This window comes from Octodon degus, unplaced genomic scaffold (assembly GCF_000260255.1).
Source record: "Octodon degus isolate 3935 unplaced genomic scaffold, OctDeg1.0 scaffold00225, whole genome shotgun sequence".
NCBI classification, from domain to species: Eukaryota; Metazoa; Chordata; class Mammalia; order Rodentia; family Octodontidae; genus Octodon; species Octodon degus.
The window spans coordinates 924,027-944,186 of NW_004524801.1; the positions used below are offsets into that span (position 1 = coordinate 924,027).

At 38.1% G+C, this 20,160-nt stretch overlaps 1 protein-coding gene across 1 annotated transcript in view; it reads left to right on the plus strand.

Moving 5' to 3' along the window:
• Window positions 1–1,591, plus strand: part of LOC101585955 (graves disease carrier protein-like) — a 7,172-nt gene extending 5,581 nt beyond the window's left edge. Inside the window, exon 3 of the mRNA XM_023705605.1 lies at window positions 1,190–1,591. Coding sequence (XP_023561373.1) covers window positions 1,190–1,591 — 402 coding nt within the window. The remainder of the gene's footprint in view (window positions 1–1,189) is intronic.
• Window positions 1,592–20,160: the final 18,569 nt, after the last annotated feature.

Genomic DNA, 20,160 nt, shown 5'->3' on the forward strand with positions numbered 1-20,160 from the left:
TTTTTTTTTTTTTGCAGAACTGGGGATGGAACTCAGGTCCTTGTGCTTGCCAGGGAAGTGCTTATTCCACTGAGCCATCTCCGTGGCCCCTATATTAATATTTTAAAAGAGAAATGGTATTAAGAAATTGGGGTGGGGAGGTATTCATACACTTTGTAGAAATTCATAATTATGACTTCACAAATAACACTGTTGAATAGCTGTAAGATATGAGAAGAGTTATGCAGGATTTTAACCTTATACAACCATTCTTTTTTATTTTAAAGAGGAAAACAAAAGCAAATAATGGACAAAGATAAAGACAAAGCAACATAACACAATAAAAATAGTATAGGATTTCAAAACAAAAATAGAATTGTTTGTTTGTTTGTTTTTTTGAGATAGGGTCTTACTATGCAGTTCATGTTGGCCTTGAGCTCATTTTGTAGCCCAGGCTGATACTGGACTTGCAACAATCCTGCTGTGTCAGCCTCCTGAGTGTTGACATGTGTTATTATAGACATGTGTTACTACGCCTCACTAGGAATAGAAAATTAACAGTGTTTGTTATATTACGTATTGGTTTTTTTTTTTTATTTTAGGGAAGGGGCTAGAGTGTGTTCAGGGTCTCATTACTAGATCAGACTTGTAGTGATCCGCCTGTTTACAGCCTCCAAAGAGCTGGGATTACAGGCGCGCGCCACCACGCCCAGTCTCAATTGCTGTCTCCGCGCGCACCAGGGTCGGGGCCAGCATGGCAGGTACACGGATTCAACCCCCGAGCCCCTGTGCCTGCTTGTAGGTGCTTTAATCCACTAAGCTATTTGGCCGGCCCTTTATATTACGTATTGTTGTCATCAAATTTGTTGTTCAGATTACCAGATAGATATAAGCATGTGAGAGTGACCAAACAGTTAAACATTAACTCTTCCTTTCAACAAATCTCATTTTGGGGGCTGGTGAGATGGCTCAGTGGTCTGGAGCACCTACTTGGAACAAGCTTGGCAAAGCACAGGGACCGCGGTTCAATCCCCCAGCACCACAGGCCAGCCAGCCCCGCCCCCTGGGGGGCTGAGCTGGCCACACACACACACACACACACACACACACACACAAATACACAAATTAAAAAAATAATTTAAAAAAAAAAACCTCATTTTTTTTCCTTTAAAAAAAAAAAAAAAACAAAACCCAAACCATTTGTGCAAAGGAAGGCGGTTTCCTTGGATTTTACAGAGGCCCAGTGCCAACTATCTTAGGAATGGCTCCATATGCAGGTGTCTCATTTTTTACTTTTGGTACTTTAAAGAATGTTGGGCTTTCCTATGCTCCTACCCTTCTTAGCAGACCTTCATCAGACAATCCTACTGTGTTAGTTTTGAAAGCTCACATCAGTTTACTTTGTGGTGGTGTTGCTGGAGCAAGAGCACAGACAGTATGCTCCCCAGTTGATGTAACTCGCTGGAGAAGGCAAGTAGGAACTGTTCTGCCAGAACCTGAACAGTGCCTTGCCATGTGGGGGACCGTGAAGTGTGTCTGCGGGAAGGGTGGGATCCGCGGGGAGCTGTACTGGGGTTTATCTCTGAATTATATTCGCTACATTCCTTCTTAAGCTGTGGCTCTTACAACATATAAACTTATAAGCAATTTTTGCACCTCAACTAAAAAAAAATTGTTGCTCGGGGTTTCGTTTTCTTTATAAACTCTCAGAAGGAAAAATTAAATGCAGGAGCAGCATTACTTGAATGGGATTACTTACCCTAGGGCAGGAAGCACTGCTTTCCTAATACTTGATTTTTTTCCTTCTAAGTCATAAATCAAAAGTGCCTAACTGACTTTTTGATGCCAATCATTATATCTTGGAGCACTGAAAAAAATTCCTTAACTGATGCTGGCTAATCAGTTAGGTTACTTGAAACTGGTCAAAAGTGTTATTTGGAAACGCTCCAGATTCTTTAAATTTTCTCTTTTTCATGGAGTTTTACATGTAATTTAAAAAGTCTCTGTATTTTTCACAGAGAATCTTTGTTTTCAGAAACAGAGTAGCACCACAATTGTTGTGTTGGGTGGTTTGGTATATACTAGAGAACTAAAAGTGAACTGTGATATAGCCATTAATGTAGACACGACCATCAAAGGATGTTTTTAAGCTGTTAGGTTATAATATGTAAACTACTTCTTCCATGTAAAGTCATTTTAGCACTATATAAACTTATGGAGAAGTACAAAATATGATTTGATTATTATCCTTTATATTAAGAAAATCAGTTAATATGTAAAATTCCACTTACTGTGTTTAGAGCACTTTTATGGTTTATTATAAGCATGACAGAATTAGGAAAAGAACAGTTAAAGTTCTCTATTTAAAAATAGTGATGTGCATGGGGAGAAAACATTCTCTCAGGCTTTCACAGAGAGCACATTGGCCAAGCAATGGCCGTGACTCATCCACATGGCTGCACTGACAAAGGTTCTACAATCTGGAGGTACAGGATCTCAGGATAAATCCTGAGGGCATTTCACTGACCTTCTCAGACCCAAAAGCTACAACTCTTGTTGCACAGGTCCTGCTTTACCTTGGTCTTAACCATCCAGTAGAAAAGTATGAAGACAAAATATAAGAAGTAAAGCCATGCTGTTATGTTGAGCTGTGGGGGACTCAGGTCAATAATTTCTGACATTGCCAGTTAAACAGAAGACCCAATGCTATTATGGGCTACTGGACTCTTTTAGAATATTTTGCTGAGTTTACACACCTATAATATTCAATAACGGAACTTAGAAAAAATGGGGTATACCGATGAATGTCCATTTTGTATCTGTGTATTCAAAGTGGTTAGGATAGATATATAGTTGCATTCTGAATGATTTGTTCTAATGGTGTTTGTAAATAGGATCTCAAGTCCACGTCTTGTACAGCAATTAACCACTAAGAAGAATATATGCAGTGTATTATTTGTTGAATCTGTACTTCCGATTTGATTTGAAACTGTCTCATTGCTGTTTATCAATAAAATTTTGAAAAAAATTAAAAAAAATAAAAATAGTGATGTGTAAAACTGATGTGATCTGGGTTTTCTTTGGTACCTGGAATCGTGGGGCCAGGGATATAGCTCAGTGGCATAAGTGCCTGCCTGGTAAGCACAAGTTCTACAGTTCAATCACAGTACTGTTAAAAAAAAAAGTATCCTTGGTATTGTGACTCAAACTCTGGACCTTGCACTTGCCAGGCAGGTGCTTGTGCCACTGAGCTATGTCCCTGGCCCCTGATGTGACCTTTAAGATACCAGAAAACTAAGTTGAAAATGTTATGTCTGCATCAGTTTTTCTTTCACATAAAAGCTGTCTTGTCATAGTTGTGCAGAAATTTGATGTACTAATTTCATTTTCAGTATCTTTATTTTAAAAATAAATGTATACCTTTGTATAATTTTTTTCAAAAAGAGTACTAGAAGGTAGAAATACATGTATTTCTAAAACTTTTTTTGTACATTTTCATTTGTGGTCCACACTGTAGCTTAACTATTGTCATTAAATCTTAAAATAATTAAAATACATAAAATAAATGTCAGTTATATTATCAATAAAAGTGAATGGCAAATATTTAAACAAGTTGTTATTTTAGATTTTATTTTCTCATTCTACATAAATATTCACTTTTTCTTTTTTTGTGGCTGGCTCAGCCTGCCCTGGGGGCAGGGCTGGCACCGCATGAGGTGCTGGGGATAGAACCTTTGTCCTTGTGTTTGCCTAAACAGGTACTTTAGATCACTGAGATATCTTGCCGGCCCAAATATTCACTCTTGTAATTAATTTTGTATTCTATTTCTCAAAGACATGTGGAACTACTCCCAGTATTGTAAGTCCTCTGCTCACTTTTGGGGTCCTGATGTATTCTTGGTGTTTTAGGCCCTGTTAAAATTTGGTTCTGCCCATTGGCTAAAAGATTACTTCAGTTCGGTTAAACCTTTGGGCAAGAATGCCTCATAGTGGGGCCCCAGTACTCCCATAATGTCTGGGTCTCATATTTAGTAATCACTGGGTTAAGGTGGTAATAGATAAATCTGTAAAGTTCCATTCCTCCAATGCAATTAGTCAGTAGTCACTGGAATAAAGATATTTTCACTGTGCAAATCTGTTCCCCAACAACTTTATTTTATGAAGTATAAACATCTGTTGATGACTTTTCTGAATTAATTATTCCACTGGGAGCTATGAAATGCAAATGGTCTGTTTTGTTTTTTGTTTTTTTGGTAATTTTGTGTTGATTTGCTGGAATCTTCTCAGAACCACGCTTTTCCTTATCAATTTCAGGACTGATTTAGTGTCAATCAAACATGGCTTAAAAGCATCGATTTAGTCCAAACTCCTCATTCACAAGTAAAAAATATTGAGGTTCATTTGAGAGTTGCACAAATGATACAGTAACTAAGAATTAAAAGCTACATTTTAAATTCCAAAAGTATATAAAAAGTCACCTTTTTGTTGCTGGGAGGAAGCACCCAATGCACACAACTTTAAGAAGGACAGGTTTATTCTGGCTCACGGTTTCAGAGATTCTAGTTCGAGGTCAGCTTAGTGCATTGCTTTTAGGCCTGTGGTGAGGCAGAGGCATTGGGTGGAGGGATGTGGCGGAGCAGAGCTGCTTGCCTCATGAAGGCAAAGGACAAGCAAGAGCCAAGTGAAGACGCGCCTTTCTCAGACACAATGCCACAACGCCCTCAGTGAGCAGCTTCCTCCAGCTAGGTCCCGCCTCCTTATGGCTCATTTGACTCGGAACTCTTCAATAGGTTAATCTCTCAGTGCGGCTGGCACCTTCTCAACCCAATCACCCCTTTAGGAGTCTTTAATCACAATGATAATCAAGATTTACCATCACAAAGAAGAAAAGTCTTTGCCTTGAAACAAGTGTGAAATATTAGAGTAGAGCACGCTGAACTTTTATAATATCTGTCAGCATTTCCTAGAATATCACACAGCTTGGAAAACATGGCAAAACTGGGCAAAATATTAGGAAACATTACAGTTCATCCAAAAACTAATCTGGGCCCTTAGCCTCTCAATGTGATGATTTAGTATGGCTCTGGAAGTTCTGGGGGAACAGAAGATAAATAAACAGGAAGTATAATGATTAGAGGTGGGAACACAAGATTACCTCTGTTACATACAGTTCAATACTCTTCCTAAAGAGCATTTTTCAAACTGTTTATTCTCAGGACTTCTGTACTCTGTTAGAATTTATGGAGGATGATAGGGAACTTTTGTTTATGTGGAAGTATATAAATTAAGGTAGAGAGATTTAAAAATACTTATTCATTCAAAAGTAACAACCAATTTACATATTAACATAAACAAAATACATTCTATGAAAAATAATTATGTTTTCTAATCCAAAAGAATTAGTAATAAAATTGCTGTTATTTTTAGAAGAGATTTTACAAATCTTTAATTATTGACCTAACGAAGACGTTGGAGCTCACATCTGTTCTGCTCTCAGAAGATAGGTGATTCACATATAAGGAAGTCTCATATTTTACTGGAAAAATGAGAGTTTTTTAAAAACTCTCTTTTAACTCATTTTTTTCAGTAAAATGTGAGTTAAAAGTCAAATGAGGTGTGTGGGACCACCTAGGGCCCGCTGGACCCTCACTCCAGCCAATGCACAGGCCCTGCATGAGTGGAACTTGCTCCATCAGACAGGCCTGATGTGAAACCCTGCGGAAGAACTTCCTGCAGAGAGGCCAGAGGCAAGACCCCCCAGCTGATCCAGAAGCAGAACATCTTGCCAGAGTGGCACGGCAGGTTCACTTCCAAGGGCGGCCACAGGAAGAAGTGGAACACAGCAGCCAGACCCAAGCACACCCACTTGGAAGAGTTTGAATTTGGTAGATCCACACTTGGTGCTAAGGTAATAACTCAACCAAAGGTTTACACCAAAGGTCAGAAGACAGTGCTATACAAAATGACAAAGAGAAGGAGCAAAATGCACTCTCAGGCCCCGAGTCCACCCAGAACAAATGCAGGAGATACTAGCATAGAAGAAATTGGAAAGCAACACACCTGAAATCTCTGAAATAATAGCATCTAAAGTAAAGAAACAACTGCAGAAAGGTATAGAGGAAATCAGATCAGAACTAATTTCTGAAGTAAAAAATAAATGATAACTATAATGAAAGGAGTACTAAGTACTTTTAAAGAAGACACTGATAAAAAAATAGAGAATAGAAAAATGATGGAATCCTTGACTGAGCAATATAGGAAAGAAATACAATGCATGAAGCAGATTCAAAGTGATATACAGATAAAAAATAAAGCCATATTAATATGCTGAGCTGTAAGAGGCTCAAGTCAACAACTTCTGACATTGCCAGTCCTATGGATAACTCACTACTATTATGGACTACTGGACTATATTGGAATATTTTGCTGAATTCACATACTTACAATATTTAGATGACAATGGAATACCCATCTCTGACAAAACTAAACAAAAAAGGGATACAAATGAAGGATCATTTGTATCTGTATATTCAAAACAGTTAGGATAGATATACAGCTACTTTCTTTTAATTCAATGAATAGAAATATTTGTGCTAATAGTATTTGTGGACAGGACATCATGTCTGCATCTTGTACTATGAATAACATATTATTGAAGACAACAATATGCAATGTATTAATTATTGAAACTGTCCTACTAATCGGTTTTGAAACTGTCTCATTGCTATTGTTTCTCAATAAAATTATTTTAAAAACAAGGTGATATACAGGGAATTAAAACCTCAATCACAAGCTGGCAAAACTTTGAATGAAAGTGAAAATAGACTTTCAGACCTTGAATACACCATTGCAGCTAGTGAAAAGGTAAGAAAAAATCTCTTAAAAACAACTAGGACACAGGAAAAAATAATTCAACATCTACAAGACGATGCAAAGATGAACAATGTAAGACTAATAAGGATCAATGAGAAAGAAGGAGTCAATACAAACAACATAAAAAGAATATGGGCAGAAGTAATAGCAGAAAACTTCCCAAATATGGGGAAACAATCTGACATTCAGTAACCAAAGCATATAGAACTCCAAATAACATCAATCCAAATAAAAACACACCCAGACATACAGTTCAAGATCCCAGAAATTCAGTGCAGGAACAGTATATTAAAAGCTGCTAAAGAAAAGAAGCAGATCACATTTAAAGGAAAACCCATCAGAATAATGGCCGATTTCTTTTTACAGATATTCAAGTCAAGAAGACCATGGAGCAAAGTACTCAAGTCTTGCAAGAAAACAAATTCCAACACAGACTGACATACCCTGCAAAATTCTCTTTCAAGTTTAATGGAGAAGTGAAATACTTCCATGACAAAGAACATCTAAAGAATTTCATGATGACAAAGCCAACCCTACACAGAAAAGGATGTTCTAGAGAGGGATCAGAATGACCACAACTCCATGAATGAGAATGGAAAGAACCCACCGAATAGGGCAAACAATTAAACACAGGAGAATAAGAGGTATACAATAGCAGTCTTTCAAGTATTCTTTTGTATACAGCAGCAAACGATTTCCATCAGCATACTCTACAAATGGACTTCTCCTGCATCCTGTGGGTCATGATTCTATCTGGGTCTACAGGGTGGATTTCAAGGAAACAGCAGTGGCTCAGTCACACAAGTGACTCCTGGCCACCAGTAAGCGTCATGGACACTGTCCACGTTCACCATATACTAGAACTTTGTGTGATATCCTATCCCCAGAGTGTTAGAAGTGCTGGTCATATATTTGCCATTCCAGTATTTTGTTATGTTTTATTCTTAGTAATTCTTTACTAGCATGAAAACTTTTCTTAGTTGATATTTTTGTATATATTTACCTAATCAAATACTATGTGAGTACTCTGAATTGATCACAGATTTGTACATATGATATATTACATTCTAGTCTCTTAGCTGGACTCAGAATTTAATTTTAATTTCTGAATATTATTTTGAAATATTTAATTTTGAATTAATTAATATTTAATTAATTTTATGAATATGGTTTAATTTTAATTTTTGCTTTATGATTTATAGTGTTTCTTTGACTTATAATCTACTTATAAGACATGGTATAATATTTTTTCCTAGTATTAGAAACTTTAAAAAGTGTATTTCTGTTTTCCAATGACTTTATATTAGTTCTTCCTTGTCTTTTACACACATACACACACACACACACACACACACACACACACGAAAAAATATGTATACAACCTGACATAGATTGATATTGTTTGTGGAAATCTTCAATGACCTTTTAAATGTGTTCATCTAGTATAATTATATTTTACATAGTCCTGCATAACTACCATTTTGAGAGCTCTTTATTCTTTATCCAGGACCATGCAGCAACTTCTGTTGCTTTCTGGATTATGGTCTTTGTTATTTTCTATATGCTACATCTAGAGCTATTAGACAATTTCGAGTTTGCATAACTGGACAATATTTTACTTTTAGTTTTCAAAGGTATGTTTGCTAAGTATAAAATTCAATGAGGACAGATTTTTTTTTCAGTCCTTTGAATAAATAAGACTAGTTTCTTACTCACTTACTCTTTTTTTTCCTAATGTGGAATAAGATGCTATTTAATTTTGTTCTTCCATAGCTAATATTTTTTCTATGTATATGCTTCAACGATTTTTTTCTTTACAATTAGTTTTGGACAATTCCACTTTTGTGTATCTTGGTATGATTTTATTCATATTTCTTGTGCAAAAGGTTCATTTTTCTTGGACATGTGGTACAATATTTTTAACTAAACTCAAATTTTAAATCATTAAGGGTGGGCCAAATAGCTCAGCGGATTAAAGTGGCTGTAGGCAGGTGCAGGGGCCAGGGGCCCGATCCCCGGGCCTGCTGTGCCAGCCCCACCCCTAGGGTGCGCTGAGAGGGCAACTGAGACTGGGCGTGGTGGCATGCGCCTGTAATCCCAGCTCTTGGGAGGCTGTAAATAGAAGAATCACTATGAGTCCTATCTAGTAGTGAGACCCTGAACACCCTGTAGACCCTTCCCTAAAATAAATAAATAAATCTTTAAATTTTTATTGCTTACCCCATTCTACATTGAGAATTCTAATTATATGAATATACGTTTCTTGATTTTGGCACAGAGTGAACTATTATATTACTGATCTGTAAACTCTTTCTTCTTCATATTTATTTATTTATTTATTTTTCATTCGTTGTCATTTATTGAGCCCTGGGACAACAAAAGATAAGACAGGGCTGTGGCCAAGCAGCCCACAGCGTGCTTGGGGAGAAAGCGAGTCACAACAGGTCGCAGTGGGGTCTTGTTCCTGACTTGAGCTTTTTGTTGTTGGACTGTTCCACAGCTCCCATCGTACTGGAAAACCACCATGCCCAGAAATAATGTCCCCATCCCACCCTCAGTTCCTTTTCCCTGAGTTTCCTACTTTTGTCCAGGAAACCAGCATCCCACAGTGGTTTCAAGGTTTCCTTTTGGCGATCTCTCAGCATCTTTATTATTATTATTATTATTATTGCCATAATTTTATTGATAAATGAATAGCAATGAGACAGTTTCAAATCAAATTGGTAGGACAGTTTCAATAATTAACATACTGCATACATTTTTCTTAGTGGTTATCATGTTTAATTTAGACAATTTTGAATGTTGCATTCATTTAACTTTGTAAATATTTTTTTACAATGTACAGTCTTATTAATCTCATGCTATGTATTTATTTCAGAAATATTTTTCTGAAATTCACTCTGTCTACATCTTATGTTTTTCACATTTCAATATTTGTCTACAATTTAATTTGCTATATAATTTTTATTGATTTTCAATAAAGTTAATGAGAAAAATTATAAGAGTTTGCTGACAGAAGTCGAATAATCTGAAGAATTAAAGATGAAAAAAAAAAAAGAATTAGAGATGACTTCCAGATTTCTGGCTTGAGTAGCTAAGTGTTTTGCAGTACCAGAGAACTGAGAACAGTACTGGGAGACAGAGAGAGAGAACACTGGATAATGGAAAGAGAAAAATTTGAAAAGAAAAACAGGCGAGTCCACTTTTACACAGGTTAAGATTCAGCTACCCAATGGGAAATATCCTGAAAGTATCTGGAAATAAAGAATGGCTGCAATGAGAGATGTAAATTTAGTGATCTTCATTCTAATAAAGGTGAAATTAAATATATGAGAAGTATGAGAAGCTGTGAGATCACATGCAGGTTAAAGAAAAGTCAAGTGACCTCTTGGTATTATGAAAATAGTTTTTGTCTTGTGGCTCTTTGGAAAGATTTCTAGCACCACGGTTTGTGAACTGCTGTTCGGTGCATTCAAGAATCTCAGGTGTGTTTACTAGCCTCATTTCTTGAAAAAGTGGCTGGATAAGTGATGAGTAAATGAAAACAAATTACTCTCCCACATGGCAGCATGTCTGGAATGTGTTAGTTCCACTCTGTGCATGTATGCAGTGGGTCCCCTTTAGAGACAATCTCAAATCTCAGTTATTCAGATATCCTTTAGCCTGTGCTGCAGGGAATCCAAGATTTTTAAGGGATCTTTCTCCCTAGTCATCTCTTCTAAGGCTCCTGGATGCAAAAAAGAAGTGCCAATAGGGTCATGTCTGTCCTTAGTGCTGAACCTCTCTACTGTGTGCGGTTGGCCTTCTGCACACTGTGCTGCTCACACCGCTGTGGACCTCTGGTCAGGACATTCAGACAGGATTCCCACAGGTCTTTCTGCACTGTCCTGTTGTTCCCATGGCTCCTGGACACCAGGGAAGCAGGCATTTAATAGAGATTGGGCCAAGAGAGTATGCCATTGTAATGTCTCAGGTCTGCCACCTGTCTCGTTCTGTAGCAGGAATAAGATAAGAATTGGGATTCTATTAGGCAGTAAGGACAGAGGCCCCCAGATGGAGTTTGTTGAGTCACAACCCTCCAAGGATCTTACAAAAACATCTTTCAGGTAGCCTTTGGCTGTCTGAGTCAACCCAGAAAATGATCAGGCTGGCTAAAGGGTTCATGGACCCTGCACAGGCACTGAATGAACACTGCATAGATTGCACCCAAAAAATACAGTTTCCTGTAGAGAAGAGATTATATTGCTTATACAACAGCCCTAGTACCCTTCTAAGTCCCTCAAATAACCCTAGACAAAGAACCCTCATGGGCATCCCACTCAGAATCCCCTCCCTAGGAGGAGCAGTACTTCCTTGCTTTTACATTTTTTACTTTCTTGCCTTTATATCTTTTAAATAATTTGCTTAAATCCTTCTATCTGTGGTTTCATTATTTGTCACCATGGAACGAGACCTTGACACTGGGATATCAGTTCTAACCCATTAGACTTTTGCATTTGTGGACATTTTCCAAGGAGCTGACTCTTGTCCTCCAGTTTGGCTGTCTTGCAGGTACTGCAGTCCCAGGGTAGTGTCTGCCACAGGTTGTCTTGGTCTCTGGGCCTCACGTAAGTCAGCAGGTCAGACTGAGAGCTTGTGTCTGTGTCCTCGTGTGGTCCACAGCCTTTCAGAAGAACGCCACCTCCAGGCAGCTGAGCGTGCAGCGATCTGAGCCTGATGAGTCTTCTCTATCCCTGACCAAGTACTCCAATGATGTCATTGTCATGAGGACAGGAAACTTTTGATAGGATGAGAAGAAACTTGATTTATCTTAAAAAGAATATTAAAAGGTGGTGAAGTTAGAGAAAGTAGGGGAAGTGGTTGTGTCAGCTAGAAAGGAGAGTGAGGGGTGCTCGCTCTTTTGGGAAGCTTCCTTTCCTGTGTGGGATGAGTTGGGTGAGGAGGCCACTGGGAGTGAGTTCCTCTCCCTGAATGCCCTGGGAGCCCAGTGCTGATGCTGCTCTGTCACCATCACAACACCAGTGACATCTTCAAGGCTAACTCCAGAATCTAAGTGAATCCAAATGCTTTTTAGCTCTTTGCCTCTTCTCAAAGTAGCTGATACTTTCAGGGTCATCAAAACCTACAAGGAAATATTTCCTTTTACCTTTGTAAGCAGAACCAAAGATATCTTTTTAAAGTTTATTTTCCTGTCTCTGCCTAGGATTTTGTCTGTAATACAATTTTTCAAGTGTTCCCCAGGCTTTAGTTAGTGCAGTTCAGTTTTTTCTCAGTTTTGTACTTTCCTTTTATTTAGTTTTTTTTAGCATAAAAATGCCTTTACACAATTATGAACTCATGTAATACCCCCCTCCCTTTTTTTGGTGCATGTGTGTTTTAAGACAGGGTCTTACTAGGCCTTGATTGGCCTTGGACTCCTAATGATCCTCTTGTCTCAGTTTCTTGATTTCTGAGATTACAGGCATAAGCCACCACTCCCTGACCAATTAATCTTTTAAAAACGACATATATTTCATCTGTTTTAATTAGGGCATTCAATAATTATTATAATTTTATAGAATCATGTAACTATTACTACAACTTCAGTTTAGCACCATTTTTTTTAATTAATTCTTTTTGTGCTGAGGATTGAACCCAGGGCCTCACACAAACTAAGCACACCTTTGAGAACTGAGCTACATCCTCAGCCTCTTTTCCATTTTGGGGTTTTGTGCAGTACTCAGTACTGCGCCCAGTGCTTTTGAGTGGAGCTACAACTTCTCCTTTTTTTGGTGGAACTGGGGATTGAACTCAGATCCTTGCATTTGCTGGTCAAGCGCTTATCCTACTGAGCCATCTCCCCGGCCCCTTAAGTGGAGCTACAGCTCCCTGCAAATTTCTCCTTTTTAATTTTTTATTTTGAGATGGGGTCCTGCTACATCACTACATTTTCAAGGCTGGGGGCAAATTTGTGGACCTTCTGCCATAGGTTCCTGGAATGCTGGAGTTACTGTGTGTACTAATGAACTTTAAAAAATACATTAAATGGGGTTAAAAAAATACATAGGTCTATTAAAAAAACTACTTAAAATATGATTTGAACCATTATTCTAGTGATTAACTATTTATTCATTTATTGAGGAATCATACAATGATTAGTTTTATGTGTCAATTTGGCTAGATTGCAGTACCCAGATATTTGGCCAAACATTATTCTAGATCAGTGGTATGCAGCCATTTTAGCAACAGGGACTGGTTTTATGGAAGACAGTTTTTCCATGGGTTATATGGGGGTTCAGCATAATTCAAGCATATTGTATTTATCATGTTCTTTATAGCTATTATTAATACATTTTAATATAATGAAGTAATTATACAATTTATCTTAACTCAGAGGAGTCCTAAGTTTGTTTTCTTGCAATTAGATGGTCACATCTGGGACGTGGTAGGAGACAGTGACAATTCAAGTATGTTGCTTTTGTCCATCTACTTTGTAACCTTGTTTTGGTTGCTGTCATTGCCAGAAAATCTTGTTTCACAAAGACAGAATGTGGGAAGTGGAAGCAGGCTTTCCTGTGCTTTTGTGGAAATCTCAGGATAGTCTACTACATTCGTCATAGGGAATTTGTACTGGTTCATGACATAACTTGTTTTTTCCCCTCCTCCTCCTCTCCTGTCAACTCTTCCTCCCCTTCTCATTTACAAAAGCTTTGTTTCCATGGTTTTTTCCCTCTCACTGTTTTTTTTTTTAATTTTTTTTATTTATGTGTGTGTGTGGGTGTGGGTGTGTGTCCAGCTCAGCCCACCAGGGGGCGGGGCTGGCTGGCATGTGGTGCTGGGGGATTGAACCGCAGTCCCTGTGCTTTGCCAAGCTTGTTCTAAGTAGGTGCTTTAGACCACTGAGCCGTCTCACCAGCCCCTCGCTGTTTTTTGTTTTTTTTTTTTGCCATAATTTCATTGATAAACAAATAGCAATGAGACAGCTTCAAATCAAATCGGTAGGATAGTTTCAGTAATTAACACACTGCATACTCTTTCACTGTTTTAAAACTTTTCCCTTTCCCCCTTCCCTCTACCTTGTTCCCCTCTGCCATTTGAACATTTTCTATTTCTCAGTACCTTTTATACATTGTGGTCTTCATTCACACTTCTGGTTTCTCATACCAGAGAAGCAATGCAATGTTTACATATGTATGTCTGATTTATTTCACTTAAAGAGTATAGACTCAAGGTGCATCCACTTCCCCAGGAATGTCTTGAGCACGTCCTTCCTTGTTGCAGAGTAGTACTGTATTGTATAAAAAGCCCACATCTTCTTTATCTATTCACCAGTCGATGAGAAATTGGATTGTCTCCAGTATTTTGCTATTACAATCTGTGCTGCTATAAACATGGGTGCACATATATTACTGTGGTATGATGCTTTTAATTTTTTTTTTGGGAAGAGGCTCAAGAACGGAATGGCTAGGTCAAATGGAATCTCTAATCCTAGCTTTTTGAGGAATCTCCACAATGATTTCCACAATAGTTGCACCAGTCTACTTCCCACTAACAGTGGAGAAGTGTTCCTTTTTCCCTACAGCCCCACAACATTTATTATGGTTGATTTCTTGATGATAGACATTCTTCCTGGGGTGAGATGAAATCTTAGTGTTGTTTTAATTTGCATCTCTCTCTCTCTCTCTCTTTTTTTTTGTGGAACCAGGGATTGAACTCAGGCCCTTGTGCTTGCCAGGCAAGCACTTATTCTACTTGGGCCATCTCCCTGGCCCCCCAATTTTCATCTCTTGGATGACCAATGATGCTGAACATTTTTTCATATATTTGTTTGTTGTTTATACTTCTACATCTGAGAAGTGTGTATTTTTCTCAGATGCCCATTTTGAATTGGGTTTTTAAATTTTGAAGGTCTGATTTTTTTTTTTTTTTTAATGTATTTGGAACAGGATCTCACTATGCAGCTCAGACTTGTAGTGATCCTTCTGTTTTCAGCCTTCCTAGTGCTGAGATTACAGGTGTGCACCACCATGCCCTAACTCAGTAGCTGGTTCAGCATGGCTGGGTGGTGCAGCTGGCATGGCCTATGGTACCCAGGATAGAACCCTGGTCCCTGCATTTGGTTAAGCAGGTGCTTATTCTTGGCCCAAGGTCTGATATTTTTGAGTTTTTTATATGTTATCAACAATAATTCCTCCTCCATCTCCTCTTCCTCCTCCTCCTCCTCCTCCTCCTCTTCCTCTTCCTCTTCTTCTTCTTCCTTCTTCTTCTTTCTTCTTTCTTCTTTCTGTATTTAGTACAGGCTCTACAGGGTCTCACTATATAGATTGAACTCATAGTGATTCTCCTGTTCTCATTCTCTCAAGTGCTGGAATTACAGATGTGTGCCACCATGCCCAGTCTCAGTCACTCTCCCAGGGCACCCCGGGGATGGGACCAGCACAGCATGCCAGGGATTGAGCCCCGGCCATTGTGCTCTGCCTAAGCAGGCATTTTAGTCTGCTGAGCTATCAGGCTGGCCCCTATCACTAGTAATACTTCGCCTGAGGGAGAGTTGGAAAATAAATTTTTTCCACACTGTTGGTTATCTCTTCACTCTTTTTGTGGTTTCGCTTGCTGTATGAAATCTTTTAATAAGATGACATCTCAGTTATTGATTCTTCATGATACTCCCTGTGCAATCAGGGCTTTATTTATAGTCTTTGCCTACACAAAAGTCTTCAAGAGTTTGGCTTATTCTATCTTCTAGTAGATTTAGCGTTTCTGTCTTAATAGTTATATCTTTGATCCATTTTGAATTTATCTTAGGGCATAGTGAAAGATATGGGTCCAATTTTTATCTCTGGGATGTGCAGAGCCAGTTTTCCCAGCACTATTATTAAAGAGGCTATCTTTCTTCCAGTGAATGTGTTTGGCTCCTTCGTCAAAGATAAGGTGGCTGAGTATGTCTGGAGTTGTTTCTGTCTCTTTAATCTGTTCTATTGATCCTTAGATCTGTTTTTTCTTTTGCCAGTATCATGCTGTTTTTATCACAGTAGCTACATAGTATAATTTCAAGCCAGGGATTCTGAGGCCCCTGCCTTGCTGTTGCTGCCCAGAATTGCCTTTGCTATTCTAGGTCTCTTCTGGTTCCAAAAGAATTTTAGGATTTTTCTAATTCTGTGAGATATATTGTTGGAATTTTGACTGAAATTGCATTGAATCTGTATAATATTTTAAAAGTATGACCATCTTCACTATATTGGTTCTTTTTACCCAAGAGCAAGGGATATTTTTTAAATTTTCTATTATCCTCTTCAATCTCCTTTTTCAGAGTAGTGTAGTTTTCAAAGTAGAGGTCTTTCACTTCCTTTGTTAGACTGATTCCTATGTATTTCAATTTTTTGGATGCTATTGTGAAAAATGTTGTTTCCCTAATTTATCTCTCAATGAGTTTGATATTTGTGTATAAGAAGGCTACTGCTTTTTGAGTGTCAACTTTGTATCCAGCTATGCCACTGAATTTCATTATTAAATTTGGTAGTTTTTTCAATGGAATTTTTTTGATCTACACAGAGTATCATATCATCTGTGAATTGTGATAATGTAATTTTTTCCTTTCCTATTCTTATTCCTTATATTTTTCTCTCATTTATAATTTCTCTGGCTAACGTCTCCAGAACTAAGTTGAATATGAGGAGACAGTGGACATTTTTATTTTGTTCCTGATTTCAAAATGAAACCCTTAGTTTTTGTCTGTTTAGTATAATGTTGGCTGTTGTTTTGTCATAGATAGTTTTTATCAGACTGAGATAAAGACCATCTATTCCAATTTTCTCTAGGATTTTTTTAATCATGTATAGGTGTTAGACTTTGTCCAAAGCTTTTTCTGTATCTGTTGAAGTGATCACATGGCTTTTGCCTTTGGCTTTGTTAATACGGTGTATTACATTTATTGATTTACATATGTTGAACTATCCCTGTATCCCTGGAATGAATTCTACCTGTATAATCTTCTTGATGATTTGCTACATTCTGTTTGTCAGTATTTTTTTTTTTTTGTGTGTGTGTGTATAGGACAGGGTATACAGGGTGTACAGGGTCTCACTGTATAGATTGGACTAAGCGTGATCCTTCTGTTTGCAGCATCCCAAGTGCTGGGATTATAGGTGTGTACCACCACGCCCAGTCTCACTTGCTATCTCAATGGGCCCTGGGGGCAGGGGCGGTGTGGAAGGGTTGGGGATTGAATTCCTGGCCCTTGCTTCTGCCTAAGCAGGCACTTTAATCCACTGAGCTGTTTGGCTGGCCCTTTGTCAGTATCTTATTGGGGTTTTTTGCATCTATATTCATCAGAGATATTGGTCTATAATTCTCTTTCTTAGTTGGGTCCTTTTCTGGTTTTAGTACCAGGGTAATGATTGCTTCCAGAAATGAATAGTATTGCTTCTTTTTCAATTTTATTAAAGAATTCGAGAAGTAGTGATATTAGGTCTTTTCTAAATTCCTTGAGAATTCAGAAGTGAATCTATTAGGCCTAGGCTTTTCTTTTTTTTTTTTTCTGGACTTTTCTTTGTTGGTAGGTTTTTAGTTACATCTTCAATTTTACTGACTGATACTAGTTTATTTAGGATTTTTATATTTTGATTCAGCTTTTATAACTCATATGTATCTAGGAATCTCGATTCTTCTGCATTTTCTATCTTATTAGAATACAAGCTCTCAAAGTAGGAATAATGACATTTGGATTTCTGCAAGATTTTCTATGATTTGACTCTGAATTGTGTGGATTAAATTGCTTATTTGTACTTGTTCTGTTTTCCTGATATGGATATTCACTACTATAAATTTCCCTCACAGGACTGCTTTCATTGTGTCCAACAAGTTCTGTTATGTTGTATTATCAGTATTGTTTAATTGTAGAGACAGTCTAATTTGTTCTTTAATTTCATCTGTGATCCATTGGTTGTTTAGGAGGATGATATTTAATTTCCATGTGTATATGAAGCTCTTGTAGTTACTTTCGCCATTGTTTTCTAATTTTATTGCGCTAGAAACTATATGCCTCACTTATCTGCATATCAAGTTCTTTTCCCCTGCCAGGGACATTTTCTTGTTATGGGTCACTCAGAATAGGAACCAGATCAGCCAGATTGGAATTTGGAAAGCCATTTATTACTGAGCTCAGCCCCCCGACCCCTCACACAGGAGAGGACCGAAAGGCAGCTAGCCCAGGAAGCAGGGAGCTTTTAAAACATGAAACCACATTTGTTTGGTAAACAAATTCATTGACACAAAACAATGCTTTCAGTGTCATTGTGACCACTACCCAAACTAAATTTCCTGGGGCTTTGTTTTAGTTTCTGGTTATCTTGTACCTGGAGTAAGTACCTGCTGGCAATCTTGCATAGCCCAAGGTTATAAGAAGTTAAATCCCATTTAGTTTCCTTTTAAGGTCCACTATTTACTAAACAACTTAGAACAGTGCTGAGCATACATTTTTACACAACAGAAAACACAAGATTTACATTTATAATCTAAACTGTGAGTTGACCCATTACATTTCTGCCATGATGTTTGTGAACAGGTTTTTAAAAATCATTTGTGATATTTTCCGCTTATCTATTCACTCTGGTCAACCTTATGTCATCCTTCTTTGCATGCAGTGGCCTCTGGATTGATTTCTCATGTTCCTTTGCTATTTTCAAGAAATCTTTCATTTCATGATCACTAGCCACAAGCTTGTCTTCTGTATCTAAGATTATGTCCTTACATTGGCTCATTCTGTTTCAGATACTTTCAGTAGAATTTTTATTTTCCTGGATATATCTGTCCTATGGATTTCATTTCTTTCCTATGCCGAGCACTCGTGGCTTCCATCATTTTCTTAAGCTTCTTTATTTTTTTGTCTGTATCTGCTTTGGAGTCACTAAGCATGGTTTTCATCATCTCTGCAGTTATCTGAGTGTCTTAGTTACTCTTCTCTCGTTGCTGGGACTAATACACGACACTCAAAATGAAGGAGCGAAAGGTTTATTTAGCTCACAGTTCCTGGAGGCTTCAGTCCATACTCAGCTGGGTCCAACGCAGAGCAGCACACAGAGCAGAAAGCAACCTTTCCTGGTGGAGCCAAAGAGCAAGAGCACAAGGGAGGGGTAGCAGCAGCTCAAGCAGCTGGCTTCTCTTCCCTCCTTACATTGTAATGCAAATTACCTGCCCCATGGCAGATGCAGCAACCACACCCACAGTACTCAATCACAAACTCCAGAAGCTGCCCCAAGACTGCATAAAGCTTTGGGGGGACACCTATACACAAACCATAACACTGAGAAATTATTTATTTGATTTTTTTTTCTAGAGACTCATTCATTTGCTTTGTTATTACCACTTAGGAGAAGCCAGGAGGGTGGCCTTTGGATTGTCCCTTGCCTACGTGTTTGTCTTTGGTTAATTGGATGTCTGGGGTTGCCTCTTCCTATTTCTTAGTTTAATTCCTGGGTTGATGCTTGTAAACTGCCCATGGTAAGTTGCTCTATTGCTAGTATTTAGAAACCTTAAGAAATGACTACTTTTCAGAGATATCTGTGAGGTGTAACTGGTTTTTGGGTTTTGAGTCTGATGCAAGATTCTACCTCTTCAATTTGTTGGGGATGAGAAGTTGCTTCCTGCTTGGCCCAGTCTGTGGGTTCTTTGGAACTGGACCACAAGTTTATGTGACCCTCAGGCACTCTCATTCTTGGAATATCAGGAAGAACAGTTGGTCAGAACAATTATGCCACTTTGACTAAACTGGTACAATCAACAATAACAATAGCTTTAAACATAGCCTAGAAAATGACAAATTGAGGTAATCATTAATTAGCCACCTTTAACAGTATGAATTAGATTCGTGGTTATATAACAAAATCGAAACAAATCAGAACATTATATTCAGTAAGTAAGTCTTCAATATGCCAATTGTATACTCAGGGGAGAAAATTTAGAAGGGGTTAGGAAAAGTAGAGAAACAGAAGAAAAGGAAGAGATTAGAAGAAAGGCTGGAGGACAAAGGGGGATCACACAAACTTTGGAAAACTGGTGCAGAAGACAGGAAGAGAGAAGAAAGATATAAAAGGAAGAACAGAACAACAACCAGAAAAGCTAGAAACCACACTCATATTTATATAAAAACTGTTATGGGTCACTCAGAATAGGAACCAGATCAGCCAGGTTGGAATTTGGAAAGCCGTTTATTACTGAGCTCAGGGCCCCCCAGTCTGCTCTCACGCAGGAGAGGACCGAAAGGCGGCAGCCCAGGAAGCAGGAAGGGGTTTTAAACCTTGGAATCACATTGCGTTTGATAAGCAAATTTAC